This window comes from Leopardus geoffroyi, chromosome A3 (genome assembly GCF_018350155.1).
Source record: "Leopardus geoffroyi isolate Oge1 chromosome A3, O.geoffroyi_Oge1_pat1.0, whole genome shotgun sequence".
NCBI classification, from domain to species: domain Eukaryota; kingdom Metazoa; phylum Chordata; class Mammalia; order Carnivora; family Felidae; genus Leopardus; species Leopardus geoffroyi.
The window spans coordinates 101,427,466-101,447,957 of NC_059336.1; the positions used below are offsets into that span (position 1 = coordinate 101,427,466).

A 20,492-nucleotide genomic window follows, 5' to 3' on the forward strand; every position below is an offset into this window, starting at 1 on the left:
AAGATCGTAAGATATTTAAGGTGTACATAATAATGATTTGATGTGTGTATACAATGTGAAAGGACACCTCCCATCTAGTTAATTAACATACCTATCACCTGACATATTTATCCTTTTTTTCCCCAAGTGAGAACCTTTATGTTCTACTCTCTCAGCAGATTATAATTATACAGTACAGTGTTGTCAACTGTAGTCACTATGTTTTACATTAGATCCTCAGACCTTATTTATCTCCTAGCTGAAAGTTTGTGCTTTAACTAGCCTCTCCCTGTTTCCCCCACTACCCAGACCCTGGAAACCACTTTCCTCGGTTTCTATGAGTTTGACTTTTTTCTTTTCTTTTTTAAGATGCCATACATAACTGATACCATGCAGTTTTTGTCTGTGTCTGGTTTGTTTCACTTAGCATAATACCCTCAAAGTCTATCCATGCTGTCTTAAATGGAAGGATTTCCTCCTTTCTCATGACTGAATAGTATTCCATTTTATACATATATATATACAATGTATAATATTATATATACATGTATATTATATATATTTATATTATATAATTATATATTATATTTATGTTATATATATATATATATATACAGTATATATATGTGTGTATATATATCTACACACACACACACACACACACACCACATTTTTCTTTATCCATTCATCCATTGATGGACACTTAGGGACCATTTCCCTAGTATGTGGAGGCAACAGACACCCTACTGGAGCCTTATTTTCTCCAGTGCTGTCCTGAGCTCCATGTGGGGATACCTCAGTTCCCAGGCACCTGGGATTGCCAGCAGGGCATCTTTTCAGAAATAACTCTGTGACCCAAACGAGAGGAGAAACGGGCCTGTTCTTTGCCAAGGAGGTCCCTCAGGGACAAGATCTGCCTTAGGCCCCCACCCCCTTGCAGGTGCTTGGCCAGCATGCATTCAATGAGTAGCCGAGAGTTGCCAAAATGCCCCTCAGTCATAGGCTTCATCTAGTGGGCATAGGCTGCCAAATAGGTAACCCTCACTGTCCTCAAGATGAACTGCACCCTTCTGTCTCACACTCCACACCCTGTGCTCTCCAGGGCTCCCTCCTATCCCGCCTTGCCTCCCCTCCTCCTTCAGAGCCCTCTGCCTCAGCCAGGCCAGCCCCCTCCCCTCCCTGCTTCCTGCATATGCCAAGCCTGTAGCCGCCTCCGAGCCTTTACGTACACTGTTTCCCCACCCAGATTGTCTTTCCCACCTCTTTCTTTAATCACTAAGACTACAGATAAGTTCACACACATGTAGACATCTGTTACACCACTTTGTCTTCCAAATATTATGTCAGGGGATATGTATTATCATCTTTTACTGGCCCTTAGATAGGTCCAGGGAATTGCCCAAGGTCACATAGTAAGCGGAAATGGATTTGAACCCAGGTTGTTAGACTCCTTCTCTAGTGCTCATCTCAGTTAGCCATATTATCAGGAGAGACCCAGGCTGCCATACCTCAGTGTCCCCAGATGCCTTTTTCATGGTCTCATAGACCCCACATGACCTGGCTCCTGCCCACCTCTCCATCTTTATTTGCTCTCCACTCCCTACTCACTATGCTCCATCCACCTTGGATTTCCTGCTGTTTCTCCATCATTCCAAGCCCATTCCTTCTTCAAGGTCTATGTACTCACTGCTCCTTCCCATCTGCACAGAGCCAGCTCCTAGTCATTCCATTTTCAGCTTGAGTATCATCCTCAGTATCACCTCCCTTAATCACCTTGGCATCCCTTCCCCCAGTCACCCTCTACTATGTTTTTATTCTACCCTAGTTTATTCTTTGCGTTGCACTTAATGCTAGTTTAAATTATTATTTTTTAAACTTAGGTCTCCCCACTATACAAGGGATAGTGAGGGATGGGCATTGAGGAGAGCACCTGTTGGGATGAGCACTGGGTGTTGTATGGAAACCAATTTGACAGTAAATTTCATATTAAAAAAATTAATAAAAGAATAAAATAAAATAAAGGCTCCACGATAAAAAGAGATTCCATATATGTAGGTCAGCCCTGTGCCTGACATGCATTAGGCGCTCAGTAAGTGTTTGTTGAATGGATGACGGTGCTGGGGCATCCCTAACCCTGCCCCTCTCCACAGGCTGGCGGCCCGCATCATGTGGCGGGTGGAGAGAGAGGGCACTGGGCTCACAGAGGGCTGCCTGGTGGCTGTGGATGACCTGCAGAACCACGTGGAGCACTTCGGGGAGGAGGAGCAAAAGGAGCTGCGGGTGGACGTGGACACTTTCTTACAGTACTGGCCGCCCCAGAGCCAACAGTTCAGCATGCAGTACATCTCACACATCTTTGGCGTGGTATGATCCCCCATAAGGTGGCGGGGGTGGGAGGTGGCAGCTGGGATTGGTCAACCAAGAAGTATTCAGAAGCTACCAGGCTGGAGCGGGGGAGGGGAGGCCGAGAGAAGGACCCGAGGGGTCAGAGGCCCAAAGTGAAGAACTTTCATCCCATTTCTGTTGTTCTGGCCTTGCTTACCAGAAAGTCATTCCCACCCTATCAGAAGCAGGCATCCCACACACAAACTGTTGGTTATCCCTGCATGGTAGATTTGGATAGGAATTGACCTTCTTATTTATCTGTGCTTTCTACTTTCTCTTGTTTATACTGAGAGCAAAGACCCAATCACCATCCTTTGTTGCCCAAGTCACTCTGGAAATGAGATCCTTCCTTTTCCCAGGTATGGTAGGCAGGATAATGGAGAGCCTGGAGTCGTGTGTTATGGACATCAGGGAGACGAGAGGAAGGACTTTTGGAGAGAGCTGCCTTGGAGCAGCAAAACCAGAGCTCTTGTAGCCATAAGAGGCTAAAGCATGGGGGTAGGAGCTTCATGGATCAGCAGGTTCAGGCCTTGGGTTCTGGGGGTAGATGTCTTCCAACTGGTGGGTCTTCCTTCTGTGGTGCTGATGAGTGGGCTGAGGGGGGAGGTTACTGTAATAACAACAATAGCATGATCATACTCTACATCTGTCCTCACCATGTGCCAGAACTTCTGTGATAGAGCGCTCTAGAGAAACAGAACCAATAGCGCGTGTGCACGCGCACGTGTGTGTGTGTGTGTGTGTGTGTGGAGAAAGAGGGAGGGAGGGAGGAAGAAGAGATTTATTTTAATAAATTGGGTCTTGTGATAGTGGAGACTTAGTAAATACAAAACCTGCTGGTAAGCTGGCAGGCAGGGGGCCCGAGAAGAGTTGCAGTTCAAGTCCAAAGGCAGTCTGCTAGCAGAATCCTTTCTTGTTTGGGGGAGGTCAGTCTTTGTTCAGTTATAGACTTCAAAAAGGAAAAGAACCATATCATCTTGTCAATAGATGCAGAAAAAGTATTTGACAAAATACAGCATCCTTTCTTAATAAAAACCCTCAAAGAAATTGGGATAGGAGTAACATACCTTAACCTCATAAAAGCCATATATGAAAAGCCCACAGCTAAAATCATCCTCAATGGGGAAAAACTGAGAGCTTTGCCCCTGAGATCAGACAGGGATGTCCACTCTCACCACTGTTGTTTAACATAGTGTTGGAAGTCCTAGCCTCAACAATCAGACAACAAAGTGAAATAAAAGGCATCCAGATTGGCAAAGAAGAAGTCAAACTTTCACTTTTTGCAGATGACATGATACTCTACATGGAAAACCTGAAAGACTCCACCAAAAACTGCTAGAATTGAGGCATGAATTCAGCAAAGTTGCAGGATACAAAATCACTGTACAGAAATCGGTTGCATTTCTATACGTCAATAATGAAGCAACAGAAAGAGAAATCAAGAAATCGATCCCATTTACAATTGCACTGAGAACCATAAAATACCTAGGAATAAACCTAACCAAAGATGTAAAAGATCTGTATGCTGAAAACTATAGAAAACTTATGAAGGAAATTGAAGAAGATACAAAGAAATGGAAAAACATTCCGTGCTCATGGATTGGAAGAATAAATATTGTTAAAATGTCAATACTACCCAAAGCAGTCTACACATTCAATGCAGTCCCAATCAAAATTGCACTGGCATTCCTCTCAAAGCTAGAACAAACAATCCTAAAATTTGTATGGAACCACAAAAGGCCCTGAATAGCCAAAGTAATGTTGAAAAAAAAAAAACAAAACTCAAAGCATGGGGCATCACAATCCTGGACTTTAGCCTCTATTAGAAAGCTGTAATCATCAAGACAGTATGGTATTGGCATAAAAACAGATATTACAGACCAATGGAATAGAATAGAGAACCCAGAACTGGACCCAAATATATGGCCAACTAATCTTTGACAAAGCAGGAAAGAATATCCAATGGAAAAACGTCTCTTTAGCTAATGGCGCTGAGAGAACTGGACAGCAACATGCAGAAGAATGAAACTGGACCACTTTCTTACACCATTCACAAAAATAAACTCAAAATGGTTGAAAGACCTAAATGTGAGACAGGAAACCATCTCCTCCTAGAGGAGAAAACAAACAACAACTTCTTTGACCTCAGCCACAGCAACTTCTTCCTCGACACGTCTCCAAAGGCAAGGGGAATAAAAGCAAAAATGAACTATTGGGACCTCATCAAGACAAAACCTTCTGCACAGTGAAGGAACCAATCAACAAAACTAAAAGGGAACCGACAGAATGGGAGAAGATATTTGCACGTGACATATTGGATAAAGGGTTAGTATCCAAATTCTATAAAGAGCTTACTAAACTCAACACACGAAAAACAAATAATCCAGTGAAGAAATGGGCAGAAGACATGAATAGACACTTTTCCAAAGAAGACATCCAGATGGCCAGCAGACACATGAAAATATGCTCAACATCACTCATCATCAGGGAAATACTTCACACCAGTCAGAGTGGCTAAAATTAACAACTCAAGAAACAACAGGTGCTGGTGAGATTGTGGAGAAACGGGAACCCTCTTGCACTGTTGGTGGGAATGCAAACTGGTGCAGCCGCTCTGGAAAACAGTGTAGAAGTACCTCAAAAAATTAAAAATAGATCTACCCTATGACCCAGCAACAGCACTACTAGGAATTTATCCAAAGGATACAGGAGTGCTGTTTCATAGGGACACATGCACCCCAGTGTTTATAGCAGCACTTCCAACAATAGCCAAATCATGGAAAGAGCCCAAATATCCATCAACTTATGAATGGATAAAGAAGATGTGGTTTTGGGGCACCTGGGTGGTTCAGTCGGTTAAGCGTCCAACTTTGGCTCAGGTCATGATCTCATGGTTTGTGAATTCGAGCCCCATGTCGGGCTCTGGGCTGACAGCTCAGAGCCTGGAGCCTGCTTCAGATTCTGTGTCTCCCTCTGTCTGCCCCTCCGCTGCTTGCACTCTGTCTCTCACATTGTCTCAAAAAAAAAAAAAAAAACGTTAAAAAATATTTTTAAAAAAAGCTGTGGTTTATATATACAATGGAATACTACTTGGCAATGAGAAAGAATGAAATCTGGCCATTTGCAGCAATGTGGATGGAACTGGAGGGTATTATGCTAAGTGAAATAAGTCAGAGAAAGACAGATACCGTATGTTTTTACTCATATGTGGAACTTGAGAAACTTAATAGAAGACTATGGGGGAAGGGAAGGGGAAAAATAGTTTTAAACAGAGAGGGAGGTAAACCCATGAGAGACTCTTAAATACAGAAACAAACAGGATTGATGGGACAGTTGGGGAGAGGGTAAAATGGGTGATGGGCACTGAGGAGGGCACTTGTTGGGATGAGCACTGGGTGTTGTATGTAAACGATGAATCATGGGAATCTACCCCCGAACCAAGAGCACACTGTATACAATGTATGTTAGCTAACTTGACAATAAATTATATATTTTAAAACTGTAAAAAAAAAATATGGGCTTCAGCTGATGGCATGAGGCCCACCTATACATTATTATGCAGGCTAGTTTGCTTCACTCAGAGTCTACTGATTGATTGATTGATTGATTGATTTTAACTTTTTAATGTTTATTTATTTTTGAGAGAGAGAGAAAGAGAGAGAGAGCTAGCAGGGGAGGGGCAGAGAGAGATGAGACACAGAATCCAAAGCAGGCTCCAGGCTCTGAACTGTCAGCACAGAGTCTGATGTGGGGCTCGAACTCACGAGCTGTGAGATCATGACCTGAGACGAAGTTGGACACTTAACTGACTGAGCCACCCAGGCACCCCTAGTCTACCGATTTAAATGTTATATACAGAATACTGTTTAACTAAATATCTGGGCACTACAGCCCAGATTAACCATAAAATTAACCATCATAGCTTTCCATATATTTATTTTATGCAATCTTTAAATACAAGATGAAATCATTGCTTTTAGCACTCCAATTTTATAGAATAGGAAGCCTAGGCCTGGAGAGGCTATGTTATCTCCAAAGCCCACATAGTGATAATGGGCTGGTATTCAAGAAAGGACTAGAAGCAGTCTGGCAGGTGATTCTAGATTTTTTACTTTTAGCAGTTATGCTCTATAGCCTTGGGGTGAATGGGTGTCACAGACCGATCCTGGGTATCACTAAAGTGGTCCAGGGACTAGAGTCACAGGACCACATAATCACCAAAGTGCAGAGCTGAAAGAACTCTTAGAGATCATCTAGTCCAACCTACAGATGGGAAAACTGAGGCTCAGGGAAGAAGGAAATTTGCCCGAGGTAACAGCTTGTTAGTGGTACTGACAGGCTTGACTTCATGTATTTGCTGAATGACTGACGAGATTGAATGGAGAAAGGGACATTCCTGCAATATCTATGACACATAGCCACGTGAGTGCATGCATGCATATGCATGAGCACAGTGTAGCACATGTTTACATACGTATTTATGCAGACAGCAGACGTTTGTGTGCAGTGGTTAATGTATTCTAGGTTGTATTTATTCTTACGCATTTTTTCGGAAAAGGTATTTGGAATCTGTTTCTATAAAGAATAAGTGATTTGGGGGGAAAGGAAATCAATAGAGTGCCACATAAGTAGTAACCAACTTGATTTGTCTTGCATTCAAAGATATATGTTAAGTGTTACACTCAACAGATTTTGAAATTGTGAACAGGAGTAAAAAATATCCATCCACCAGACCCAAAACAATCAAAAAGAGATGTCAATTTTATGAGCAGCTATAGGAGTTGAGGGTGGGTAGGCAAAGGATGCAGGGGAGGCACACAGCCCTCTGTATCTACGCGCACACACACACACACACACACACACACACACGCACATATGCATGCACACACATACACAGAGTAAGGCAGAGCAGATCACGGAGAAAAACCAAAATAGATACTGGGGAAAACTCATGTGAGACCCAGAAATAGGAAAAGAGGGAGACTTCTCAGAACCAACGTTTCCGTCTTTGATCTTTTTAGAATACAGCTACCAAAAGCTTCCAAGGTGGCTTTGTTTTTTGGCAAGTACAGTACTCTCCCAGGGTGCTCACCTTGAGGGTCCTTTGGAGTCACCTAGAGAACAAGAGATTAATTGTTTTGTTGCAGACTCTCTAAGCATCTCCAGGATTAGACTGAGTCTTCTATTTTCTTGAACTTTGAACAGCCAAGATGGTGTTCTGTCCTTGGTCTATGTCTGTTAATCGACTCTTTTATCTTTTCCTCTGAGTAGATTAGCTGCAATGGCTTCACACTCAGTGACCAGAGAGGCCTGCAGGCAGTGGGCGTGGGCATCTTCCCCAACCTGGGCTTGGTGAACCATGACTGTTGGCCCAACTGCACCGTTATATTTAACAATGGCAAGTGAGTATGTCTTTAACTGGGGATGGTATCATGGGGATGTGGACCCTATTGTGTTTTCTCTACTTGACCTAAACCAAACTGTGGAACCTGAACTAGCATGGATTTTGACTGGGCAGCAAATAGAAATTTTGTTCTAGGGGCACCTGGCTGGCTCAATTGGATGAGCCAGCGACTCTTGATCTTGGGGTCATTAGTTCAAGCCCCACATTGGGTATAAAGATAACAAGAAAAATTTTTTTTAAAAATAAAAAACATTTCATTCTAGAATAATTGTGGATAAGAGAAAGGTAATGAGAAAGCAAAGGATTCCACATGGGTAATAACTGAGTCTTTGCATGTTTCTTGAGGCTGCCTAGATATGTTAGGTAATTTATTTATTTTGAGAGGGAGAGAGAGAGAGAGAGAGAGAGAGAGAGAGAGAGAGAGAGAGAATCCCAAGTAGACTCCACGCTGTCAGCACGGATGTGGGGCTCTGTCCCACGAACCATGAAATCATGACCTGAGCTGAAATATAGAGTCAGATGCTTAGCTGACTGAGCCATCCAGGCGCTCCAAACCTCTACTGTTTTAAAGCTCAAAGCCTGGGATAATCTATCAGGCAGTCATTGCAGAACAACGTCAACTGAGAAGGTGCTTGGCAGAAGCATATATTAGTCAAGGTCCCAGCAGAAATCAGAAGGTACACTCAGTGTTTACCCAAAGATAATTTAATAACAGGAAAATTTACAGAAGTAGAAGTACAGAAGTTTACAGAAACTAACAAGGAATGGTGAGGTGTGCAGGGTCTAGCAATAGTATGAAATCATTACCACCTCCAGACCTGGAGGGGCAGGTGGAGGAAGTACTGTTCCTGCATCTGGTGAGAGCTGTAGCATGGGAGAGTTCCGTTTCTCCACCCCCCACCCAGTGGCTTGGCTGTACTGGTAGAGAAAACTGGCACTGCTGGAACCATGGCCAGGCAGAGAGGGAGCCAGGAGAATTAAATACCCCAGCCTCCCTCTCCTCCCATCTTCTGATCCCCTCCCACTGGCCAAACTCCAACCAGAAGCCAGAGAGCAAAGGACTCTGGGTGATGAAGCTCCCAGAGGTCATCCCCCCTCACCCCCAACTCCCAAGGCACAGATCAGGGGACAGAAGGACAAAGAATGGATCTTGGGATGGGCATAAATGGAGAAGTCAGCAAACAGAATGAGAGCCTGGCTGTCCATGACTCAGGGCTGGGGGAATTTGGAGGACGAGTCCTAAGCAATATTACTTATTTTGCTCTTAGAGATGAGACAAGATTTTATGACAGGTGTAAGTCAACTCTGAGCCATCAACAATGAGCTGCTTTGCCCCCAAACATCCTGGAAACCAGAGACAATGGTTTCTGGTTCTCAGTCAAGAATCAAGCCTAAACCCCAATATAGCAAGGACTCTGATTTCCCTTTTCCTTCCTATTTCTGCAAACAAAGGCCTGGCCTGCATGACACCAGGCTCTAAGCAAGTGAGAAAGTTACTCAAGACAGAGAAGTTTATTTGGGACCCAGACCATTTTCCCCGGAATTTACATTTCCCTTGCTAAGCCTCTTGGGTCACTGACGTGGACCTCATAGAATACTCCTCAGAGGGGCTGTTGTCCCAGGTTAGCCTGCTTGGCTGAGGATCAAATTCAGCCATATATGGGGCTGGTCTTTTGGGACACCACTCCCCTAAGCAGTGATGACCCAGGGCTCCCCTTGTCACTACATGTAACAGCTGTAGGAGCCCAGGAACCCTTTCTTCAGATCAAATCTGATGTCTGCTCTGGCTTCTTTGCATCCACTAATTTTGAGCAGCCATATTTACCTGGCTTCTTGGCTGTTGTGCAAAAGAAGGTGATTTTGCAGTCATAGTCTAGCTGCCTGCCATAGTGGAAAGAACCCAATTCTAACCCAATGGAATTTTACATACTACCTATGTGACCGAACCAACCTCCATTTGCGGTTCACACAGTCCCCAAGATAGACATCAAAGAGGCCACGATGCCTGTGAGTGAGATAACAGCACCCATACAGGGTTTAGCACCTATTATTAAATGCACTGTCTCATGGTAGTCCCATTACCAGGTTGCAGTTGAGGACAGTGAGCCCAGGAAAGGGAAATAACTTGTCCAGAGCTGAGGACCTTTGAACCCAGAACTTCTCATTCTAAATCCAGTGCACTTTCCACTATAGCAGTCTGCTTCTTGTCAAGTGAGCCCCCACTGGAAGGGGCTGGGATAAAGTGGTGGTGATGGCCAAAGCTTTCATTGCATAAGCTGGAATGCTGTGCTCCCTTGCTAGCTGTACTGGACCAGCCAATGGTAATGATTTCCATTCGGGTGTCTGTTTTGTCTTTCAGTCATGAGGCAGTGAAATCCATGTTTCACACCCAGATGAGGTGGGTCAGTCCTTGCAAGCATCCCTGCCCCTCTGACCCATCTCCCTTACTTGCCTGGTTTGCTGGGGCCGCCCCCTCCCGAGACTCCGAAGCTGCTCTCTGGCTGTAATATCCTTCCACAGCCCAGAGTCTGGTCTTTGCTGAATGCTATATTTTAAATGCATATATATTAATCGTTTTGTTCCTCACCCACCCACTCCCCACCGTGCCTTTGCTTCTTTTCTTTCCTGTCTTTCACTCCTTGCTTCTCTCACTACCCCAACCCCAAAGCATGCCAGTCCCTTCTAGTCCACATCACCTTAGCAAAACCCACGCTGTCCGTCGAAGTCCTGCTTATATACAATGAGGATGCTGATATTACTGACGTACTAAAGGGACTGTGTTTATGTATAACCCGCAATTTCTCACCCAGACTGTCTTCTGAAAATAGCACCCGTAGCTGCAATCTTTTTGATAAATATTTATTTACGCTGTTTGTTCAATGTTTCTGGCCAACTATGAATTAGTGGTTTAAGTAAAGTAAGATTTTGCTTTGACTTTTCTTAGTGACAAATAAATGGCCCCAGGTGGATCTATTTCTCAGGCTGGGTTTGAAAGTACTTGAAATGCTCTTTAGATTAAGAACAAAACTCTGCATGGGAGTTTGGGCTCTGGGAAGGCAGGGGTAGGAGTGGTTGCTGCATTGGAGTATGTGTTGGTCTGCATTACATGTGACTTTGGATGATTCCCATCATCCCTTGGGCGTTTGGTCCCACATCTGTAGAGCAAAGGTCAAGATGAGCACATCTCTAGGGACCTTCCTAGTTTTAAGCCTCTGGGGCTCTGCACTGCATTTCTAATCTCTCCAAGAAATAAATACATTAAATAAGTTGCCTATGTGTGCCTCAGTTAGCTGAACTCCAGAATTGCAGGCATTAAAGATGGAAAAGGGAGAATGGACTGATGGTTGCTATTCATCCCCTGACCCCGAATCCCAAGTAAGGTGAAATGGGGCATGCATATTTTCATATTTGAGGGACACTAAGTTCATTTGGTTTTGAAAATTCTCTACATAATTGAGATAATTTGAGATACTCTGAGACCTTGCAAGAACTGACTGAGCCGTGATAGGAAGAAAGGCTGTTGGGAATCCTCACTCAGTTGGCATTGAATCACTGTTGAATGGGAATATGTCGCAATGGAGCCGTGTGGGGTTGGTGGGGGCAGAATTACTTACCTTACCAGGACCAGATGCCAGAGATCCACACTCAACACTGGCCCAGGAGTTGTTCGCATGGAACGATTTAGAACATTGGCAGAGCTCTGAAGTCAAAGGCTTTGGTGCATTTCTTTCCCTGTGCATGGCAGACCTGGGAGGCAGACTGAGGACACTCTAGGGAGAGGATTCTATTGAGGTGAAGTGTGAATGGCACTCGATTTTTCGTCTTGACTGTTGCCCAAGTGCTGTGGGGCCTCATGGGGGGAGTTCCTTCCCCTCTCTGGGTGGCGGTGCCCTCCCTTGTGAAATGGGGACGTTGATCCCCTGCAGCTGAGACTATTAGGATTCTAAGCTGAGCTGTGAGGAGAATCACACAACTCACCTCTCGCTCTTGCCTTTCACCATGGCGGGAACAGCTGCTGCCAAAAATTGGGGTGGGGAAGAAAAGAAAGGGGTCCCATGGGCACGTGAACAGGCACTGAGACTTTGCCAGGCTCCCTCTGAATTGTTTGTATATATTATCACGTTTATTTGGCATGTCAGGGTACCCCGATTTGGGAGAAGGCTTTTTTACCTTAAGTGGTCACCTAAGATACTTGGACATGCCTGTCACTTCCAGTCAGTGGTTACTCACCTGGTTGTCACCTCAGAGTGTGTGGAAGGGGCTGCCGGTCACATGGTGTCTGACTCAGCCTCTCTGGGAGGTAGCGGAAATAAACACAGACCTGTCTGCAGATGTTCTCCCCAGCCCTCTGCGTCCTGCCACCCACTCTCTGGGTGATGGCTTCCCACTGGGCAGTGAGAAGATCCTGGGGGGACACAAGAGCACAGCTAGGCAGCCAGCTTGCGGGGCTCCCCGGTTATTCTCTGTAGCTCCTGGCCTGTGGTGGAGGGTGCATGATTGAGAGGCCCACGAGCTGCTCTGCCTGTTTGGCCTCGCTGGATGTCAGCTCTGCAGTGAGTGGGCTTTTGTCCTCAGCACCTTCTGTATCTGTTACCTGGTAAGGTGGTAGTGCTGTAGGTAATGAGAGGGTCAGGTCTAGGCTGGAAGGGGATTGAAATGCCATCTGCTGTTGCTACCTACCTTCAACCAAAACCCGCGTCCCCCGGTAAATACAAAATGAACAATGCAGCAGGCTAACAGAGCCAGCCTTTGTTTATTCATCATCAGCGATCTCCAGGCCTGTCTCTTTCCATAACGTAGACCAGAACCAGTGGACTGAGGGGTAGGTGAGGGAGGGCTTAATGTTGAACCCAGAACAGGCCACAATTGTGGGTAACTGAATGTATGTACTTTCAAAAGAGTGGTCTCTAAACTAAGCAGAGGCAACTGTTGAGTCTTCTCCTATTTGGAATGTTTACCTTCTTATTTCTCCCTTCCTTTGTTGCAGGCATCCAGTAGCTAAATGTACAGGGATAATTGCAGGCGGGGAAGCTACGTATGGCTTTGTGACTGTGCCCAGCCCTCTCCTGGGAATCCATTTAACTGGATTTCAGAGCAATTAACTGAATGGAGCAGATTTGATTGTTATAATGTGTAGAGCAGAATTATCCAGAAAATTGTCCTTTGGGTCCTTTGGGGGTAGGGGTGGGATTGGGAGTTTTCTTGGAGTGCTAGTGGGAGTTGTCTTTAAGACTCAACTCCCTGAGACCTTGGAGAGCAGAGACCCCACTCGGAGAGCCCTGGATTTGATTTACTCTTTCCTCTACCTTGTCCAGAATTGAGCTCCGGGCCCTGGGCAAGATCTCAGAAGGAGAGGAGCTGACCGTATCCTATATCGACTTCCTCAACGTCAGTGAGGAGCGCAAGAGGCAGCTGAAGAAGCAGTACTACTTTGACTGCACGTGTGAGCACTGCCAAAAAAAGCTGAAGGATGACCTCTTTCTGGGGGTGAAAGATGACCCGAAGGTACTTGTAGTCCTGCTCCTGGGGTGTCTGCGACCATCTGCTCCGGGAGCCAGCAAGGGTGGATTTCACAGCTCATCCGTGCAGAGAACCAGCCTGTGACTATTAGAAAGGTGCTGTGGGGTGGTGGACAGGGCATAGAGGAAAGGTCCCAGCTAGCGTCCTGGGGCCACCACTTGCCAGGTGTTTGCGTTGGTGACGTTGCTCAGTGTTCTCATCTGTAAAATAGGAATGATGGCACCCACCAGAAGGGGTTACTGTGGGGACTGAACAAAGTGATAAATGTAAAGGGAGTGGCATACAGAGTGGACACTGAGTAAATTTTAGTTCTTCTCTGTGCCCTTTTGCTGGTTAAGTAATGCTGAGAGTTTCATATATTGAGACCAGATGGGCAAAGAGATTATTTGCCTGGTTATCACAAAAATATTCCTAGTCCCATGGAAATGGGCAATATAGAGATTGGGTAATGTGCTTAAATCCTGAATAGCTTGCTGCCTGGTTGCTGGTGAGACCACCAAGCAGCTAAAGGATTCCTGAGGGGGATTTCAGGAGCTTGGCTGAGCTGGGAGAGAGCCCAGCAATGGTATAAACAAAAGGCTAAAACTGGACTCCTCTTGTTCCATTTTCCCCCATGGAAAAGTGCACAGGTGGAGGGTCAGGTGGGGGTCTTCTCCCTGCTGAGGGGCTCGGCCAAAGGGGTTCAGCAGTTTTATGGACCTGAGATGGGGAGAGGGTGGAAGAAGCTGTGGGGGAAGGGCTAAGGGTAGAAAAGTACTGGGTACCAAGTTGGAGTGGGGGAGAGAATCTTTAAGGTTCCCTCCTCCTCCTCTGGAAGGAGGCCTCCAGAGGTCAAGACCTCAGATAAAGAGACCTAGGAGTGAAGGCTCCTGGCTAGGAATACAACCACGCAATATGTGGCTCTTGGTTCTCCTCTCTTTACTTGAGATACGCTGCTACCAGCTGGTGACGATATGCCCACGTCTTCCAGTGTGGAATTGCAGAGTTGGCGTCTCTCTTGATATAAAAGACTGATGATTTCTGCTTGAACCTACCTGGATTCAAAGCAAAAGCTTTCTGTTGTTTTTATGTAAAATTTGGTTTCTCTATGAAAATAAACAAAAGTAACCCAAACCAAAATTAGTCAACCAAAAAAATTCATCAGAAAAAAATTGAGTTTAACCTATTTTTATTTTTTTAAATGCTTATTTATTTTGAGAGAGAGAGAGAGAGAGAGAGCAGGGGAGAGGCAGAGAGAAAGGGAGAGAGAAAATCCCAAGCAGACTCTGCACTGTCAGCGAGCGTAGGGCTCGATCTCACGAGTCATGAGATCATGACCTGAGCCAAGATCAAGAGTCAGACGCTTGGGGCGCCGGGGTGGCGCAGTCGGTTAGGCGTCCGACTTCACCCAGGTCACGATCTCACGGTCCGTGAGTTCGAGCCCCGCGTCGGGCTCTGGGCTGATGGCTCAGAGCCTGGAGCCTGTTTCCGATTCTGTGGCTCCCTCTCTCTCTGCCCCTCCCCCGTTCATGCTCTGTCTCTCTCTGTCCCAAAAATAAATAAACGTTGAAAAAAAAATTAAAAAAAAAAAAAAAAAAAAAAAAAGAGTCAGACGCTTAAGCAACTGAGCCACCCAAGTGCCCCAAATATTGAGTATAATTTTTTAAAAAGCAATGCATCCTGGGGCGCCTGGGTGGCTCAGTCGGTTAAGCGGCCGACTTCAGCTCAGGTCACGATCTCGCGGTACGTGAGTTCGAGCCCCGCGTCGGGCTCTGGGCTAATGGCTCAGAGCCTAGAGCCTGCTTCCGATTCTGTGTCTCCCTCTCTCTCTGCCCCTCCCCCGTTCATGCTCTGTCTCTCTCTGTCTCAAAAATAAATAAAACGTTAAAAAAAAAAAATTAAAAAAAAAAAAAAAAGCAATGCATCCTAAGGCAAATTCAAGGCCATTATAATGTAGTAGAAAGAATACTGGAAAATGAGCCAGGAGGCCAGTGTTAAGAGTTCGGGCTATGACACTGAATGTTTCTGAGTGTGGGCAAGCATCTTCCTTTTGAGCCAATGTCCTCATCTGTAAAAAGGGAGTTGCACTGTTAGCAGTTTTTTCAAGCTTATCCTATCTATGTGGTTGTCAAAGCTGCTTTTCTTTAAATGCGTTTATAATGCGTTATCTCAGCCTGATAAGCCCTGTCCAGTAATCCAGGCTTTGTGACTCCTCCTCAAACTTTTGATTCGCATCAGAATGCCTCCTGACTCCTTAATACATGTATGTGTTAACTCGTTAATATGTGTGCGTATGTTAACCTGGATCAAAGTCAAAACCAAATATTTACAAAATGCGAAAATAAAACCAAAATGTTTAACATTCCCCTCAACTGTAGCTTTGGGCCCTCCTTGTTTGGATTGCTTAGGTTTTTCTTTTTCTGTCTCCTCAGTTCTCACCCTTGGTTTTCACGATAGGAATATGCCAGTTTTTCAACGTTGGGGAACCAGTATCCCTCTTTCCCTCTTCTCTTCTACTTCTGGCTCCTCCCTCTCCAGTGGGTCCTTCCCTTCTGATGATTCCTCCCCATCTGCTGACTTCTCCCCTTCCTCCTAGTCTTCCTCCTCCTCTTCCTCTGGCTCCTCTTCCACTGACGTTTCCCTCTGCTCCAGCTCCTTACTCTTGTCCTCCTGGTTTTCTATTTATTTTGTATTTCTAGGGAGGAGAGTCTCTCTCTGCAGGGTTCCTAAAATCCTATCTGCAGATCATGCTTTCCTGCCTTTACTCTGAAAAGTGGAGCCAAATGGAACAGCCCTATTTCCTTTCTCAGAATAGCTTTATCACATGTTGCACATGCAATTAACAACCTACTAGCCAGGTTGTTTTGAGAATCTTGGCAGCTGCCTCCTTGAGCAAATTTGATTCACTTCCAAAGCTTGAAGTAACACTCTTCCTTACAACATCAAATTGAACAAGAATTTTATTAATACCTGACCACTTGGTATTCTCCAGCTCTACCCTGATTTCTCCAGAAGATTCCCTACGAATTTTGAGTTTTAAAGATGATGGAACTTACTATAGATTAGAGATTAGTGCTCATAAACTAGAAGTGCTTCAATGAGCCATTATTTGAGCAACAAGCTATGGATGAAAGGAAAAATCTAGGTTTGACAGACTGGTGGTACACCTCTGGACTACCAGTTATAGAACTCTGCCCAACCAGATGAGACATAGACCCCCTCTTATTTATGTGCTTGCTTCAAATGAATTTAGGAAAGCAGATATGCACTTAAATGACCTGTCTGGAACCAAGACACGATCCGAGTTAGCAGAAGGCGAAGAAGTACTCTGGGGCTGGAGGGTAGCCAGAAGCCAGAAATCTGAGCCACATCAAAGATCAAGACAAAGGTTGGGTCAGGAGTGAGGCCTGTGAGCAAAAATCACAGCACTGGTGGATGCAACACTTGTTGGCGTCAGGCCACGCAAGACCCCAGAGATCCAGAAGGATTCCAGGGAGGCCAGATGCAGAAGGAAATGAGGGTAGTCAAAACCGTAGTGTTAGTTACCTAACACTTTAGTTAGTTAAGAACTCTGCGGAAGCCGAAGTGCAGTGCGTAGAATAATAAATACAAAGGCCATTCCTTAGAAGATCCTGACCCTGAAGCAAGCTGTCCTGGCCAGGGCCTCTCATACTGCAGGGTGGATACTCAGTATAAAACTGGCTCAGGACAGCTGGGAGACCAAGGGAAGATCCTGATCTCCATCTATTAAGGGACTGTATTTTTATGGGAACAGATGCCCATCCTCTTGTTACTTTTTGGTGGTTTTGTGAAGGTCATGATCTCACAAAACAACGTAAGCAGCAAATCAAAATGGATCCATTGGACCCAATTCCTTACAGTGAAAAAATTGGAAAACTGGTTGAATAAATTATTCTGGCTTTATATAGTGGAAAAGTCTATAATTATTAAGCGTGGTGCTGTATTTTTATATTGACAGGGGAAAATATCCATAACGTACTGAGTGAAAGAAACAGACTATAGACGGAAATCTGATACTATTCCAATTAGAAGAAATATTTGATGCTGTTGGCATATACACACACGCATGTGCACATGTACAGGCGGTTCAGCCAGGATATACTGCTAAGGCCGTATAAATGTATGGCTGCTTATGGTCAGTGTCTGTTCTGATTGGTCAGTGCCTTTCCTGTACCAGTTGTTAAATATTTTAAATATTATTCTTGTATATATGCATTGGAAAGTGTTCCTCAAAATGCTATGTTCATCTTTGGGTGGATTCCAAGGATTTCTGTTTTTTCTCCATGCTTTTTTAACGTGTTTTAGTTTGTTTGTTTGTTTGTTTTTTTGTTTTTTTTTTTTTTTTTTACAACTTCTATATATCATTTTTATGGTCGGAATAAATAACAAAGTTTTTTTCATTTTGGAAAAAAGTTTTATCAGATTTGTGTAGGCAAAAAAAAAAAAAAAAAAAAAAAAAAAATTCTTATTTTTGTATTCCGGAAAAGAGTTTCTGATATGGATGAGCCCAGCAAGTAAACTTTTTCTTTGGACACTGAGAAGTTTGGCACTTCTTATTCAAAATTATGATGCCCTCGTGGGCTTTTAATTATGGTGCCTCCTTGCCTGAAATATCAAACCTTGGTTTTTGAAAAATAAGATCACTGGACCATGTAGGCAAATGTGGTAAACCTGATGAGTCTAGATTTCACAGAGACAGCTGACAAATTCTCTCATGATATAATTTGGTCAAGACAAAGAAATATGAACTGGGTGCAAAGATACTTTGGAAGGGTTTGAATGCCCACAACCACAAGTCCCTTCTAGAATGAGCTCAATGGCAAACTGGAGCGCGATTTTTTGGTTAAGCCGTAAGCTTCTGTCCTCAGTCCTGTGCCAGTCAGTATTTAAATCCATGACTTGTGCGAAGACTAAAATGCGAGGGCATTACCTGCAGAACACGTGGTTGACTTGAAGTAAAGACAAATAATGGAAGATATTTTGGGTGATAGAATGAGAATGTCAGATTCTGCACTGGGGTTCCAAAACCCAGGCATGAACACCAGGTGGGGAACAATTGGCTGGCAGCAAGGTGCTGGGGCTTGGTCAGTAGAAAACGCATGTGAGTCAGAAGCATGATGAGGGAGCTGGAAAAGCTATAGGGATCTTGAGCAGCATTTATGGAAATGAAGCATTTCGAATGAGGAAAGCGTTAATCTTGTCCTACATTGAATGTCAAAGATGGCAGCTATTCAAAGATGCAATGGGTTGCTTCGTGAGGGGGTCTCTAACTCAATGTTCCTTTTTTCCCAGCCCTCTCAGGAAGCGGTAAAGGAAATGATACAGTTGTCCAAGGATACACTGGAAAAAATTGACAAGGCTCGCTCTGAGGGTTTATACCATGAGGTAAGAATTCATTTTTATAGGGATGGGGTGGGGAAGAGGGCAGAAAGATTCTCTAGTATGGGAGGGACATGGGGAGGGGTGGAGATGAGGAGGCTACCCAGCAGGTTGTTTTTCTGGAGGATAGCCCTTGGTTTGGACCATGAGTCTTCTTGCCCTTAAGCCTTTAGCATCAATTGGGGATATGTTCTCAGTGATTGCTCAACCGACTGAAACGGGGTCTGAGGAGAGCACAGGCAGCCTGGCAAATGTCCCTGGGGGGTCTGTGATATCTCAGGTTGGCATCAGAGGTGGAGAAATGGAAATGGCAGTGGGTCGCCTGCTTTTTCCTAATTGAATGCATGTCCTGGCTACAGTTTCCAGTCTCTACCAACTGAGCATTCAGCCCTGGCTCTCGAAGCAGCAGGAATTGTCAACTGGATGTACACTAGAATCGTGGAAAACTCCTGATGCTCAGGCTCCGACCCAGGACATTTTCACCCAAATCTCTTGGGGGTAAAACCCAGATGTCAGGATTTTTAAAACTCTCAAGTGATTCCAATGTGCACCCAAAATGGAGACCCACTGCCACACACTGACCTGCAGAGTACTTGCATCAGATTTACCTGGGCAGCTTGTTGGAAATGCAGATTCCCGTGTCTCGCCCCCTAAGATATGATTTGTCAGATCTGCAACAGAACACAGCGACTGTGAATCAGTGTCTTTCCCCCAGGCTCTTTCAACAACCCAGGCATGTAGCTGGGTTTGGAAGCCACCAAGGCATGGCAGTGAGAGATGAATTTGTTTTCATTTCCACCTGCTTCTCCTTTATTTTCATCCTCTTCATTTACTCATTCATTGCACATTTGTGAGCCCTTACTGGTGGGGTGACCAATGCGAGACATGCTCCTTGTCTCCCAGGAGTTCTCGTGGGTGGGGAGACAGGCACGCCAGCAGGGTGTTACTGAACAATGTGGAAAACCTATGTCAGAGGCACGACGTAGGAGCTGAAGCAATCAGGAGGGCTCCGCTGGTTCCATTCTTCTGACTTCTCTTCATTTCTCCCCTTCCATTCAAACCTAACAGGACCAGGTGTAGGCCTGGACACTGGCCCCATGGGGTTAAGAGGATTATCTTCAGGATGGATTGATTATCAGTCCACAGTTGGTCACACCCCCACCCATGGGACTCTGGGAGAGTCTCAGAGCAAAATTAGTTTCCGCTCATTTGAGATGGAAGGCATTGTGTGACATTTCTCCCATGACAGTGGCAAGCGAAAGGGGGAACAATGAACAACTAAAATCTAGAGACCGTCTGACTTTGTAGGGTGCAACCCAAGCCCATGTGGACACAGGAATCAGTCAGAAAAGCCTGACTCCAAGCTCAGTGGGGTCAGGCCCGTCTTATTCCTTACCAGAACCAAGGTGACATCCTCCTGGTGGGTCTCCCAGCCTCCTGGGAGCCTCCCTTTCTACCAGCTCATCTTGTATGCTTCCATCGGGGAATGATTGTCCAAACTCTCTGCATAAGGACCACCCAGGAGCTTATACACTCTACAGATGCCAGGGTCCCTCCCCCAGATATTTGCTTTCACTTGGTCTGGGGTAGGGTCCAGACACTGCTGTTTTTAAAAATGTCTCCAGGTAATTCCAGAGCCCAACCACGGTGGAGAGTCACAGGAATGGTGGTTCAGATAAAGCCCGGCTGCTTAGTTTGAATTCTTGCTCCATGTTTTACCATGTGCGTGACTTCGGCAAAGCACTTAACCCTTTCTGTGCTTCAATTTCCTCATCTGGTAAAACGGGAATGTTAGTAGTACCTATCTCATTGCATTATTGTAAGA

At 44.9% G+C, this 20,492-nt stretch overlaps 1 protein-coding gene across 3 annotated transcripts in view; it reads left to right on the plus strand.

Annotated features, from left to right (window-relative positions):
* SMYD1 (SET and MYND domain containing 1) overlaps positions 1-20,492 on the plus strand; it is a 48,478-nt gene that overhangs the window by 24,273 nt on the left and 3,713 nt on the right. For 2 of the 3 annotated variants that reach the window (XM_045446784.1, XM_045446782.1), the window contains 5 exons: positions 2,130-2,343; positions 7,636-7,766; positions 10,128-10,166; positions 13,084-13,273; positions 18,581-18,673. In XM_045446784.1, coding sequence (XP_045302740.1) covers positions 2,130-2,343; positions 7,636-7,766; positions 10,128-10,166; positions 13,084-13,273; positions 18,581-18,673 — 667 coding nt within the window. The remainder of the gene's footprint in view (positions 1-2,129; positions 2,344-7,635; positions 7,767-10,127; positions 10,167-13,083; positions 13,274-18,580; positions 18,674-20,492) is intronic. The other variant, XM_045446783.1, reaches the window with a different exon arrangement.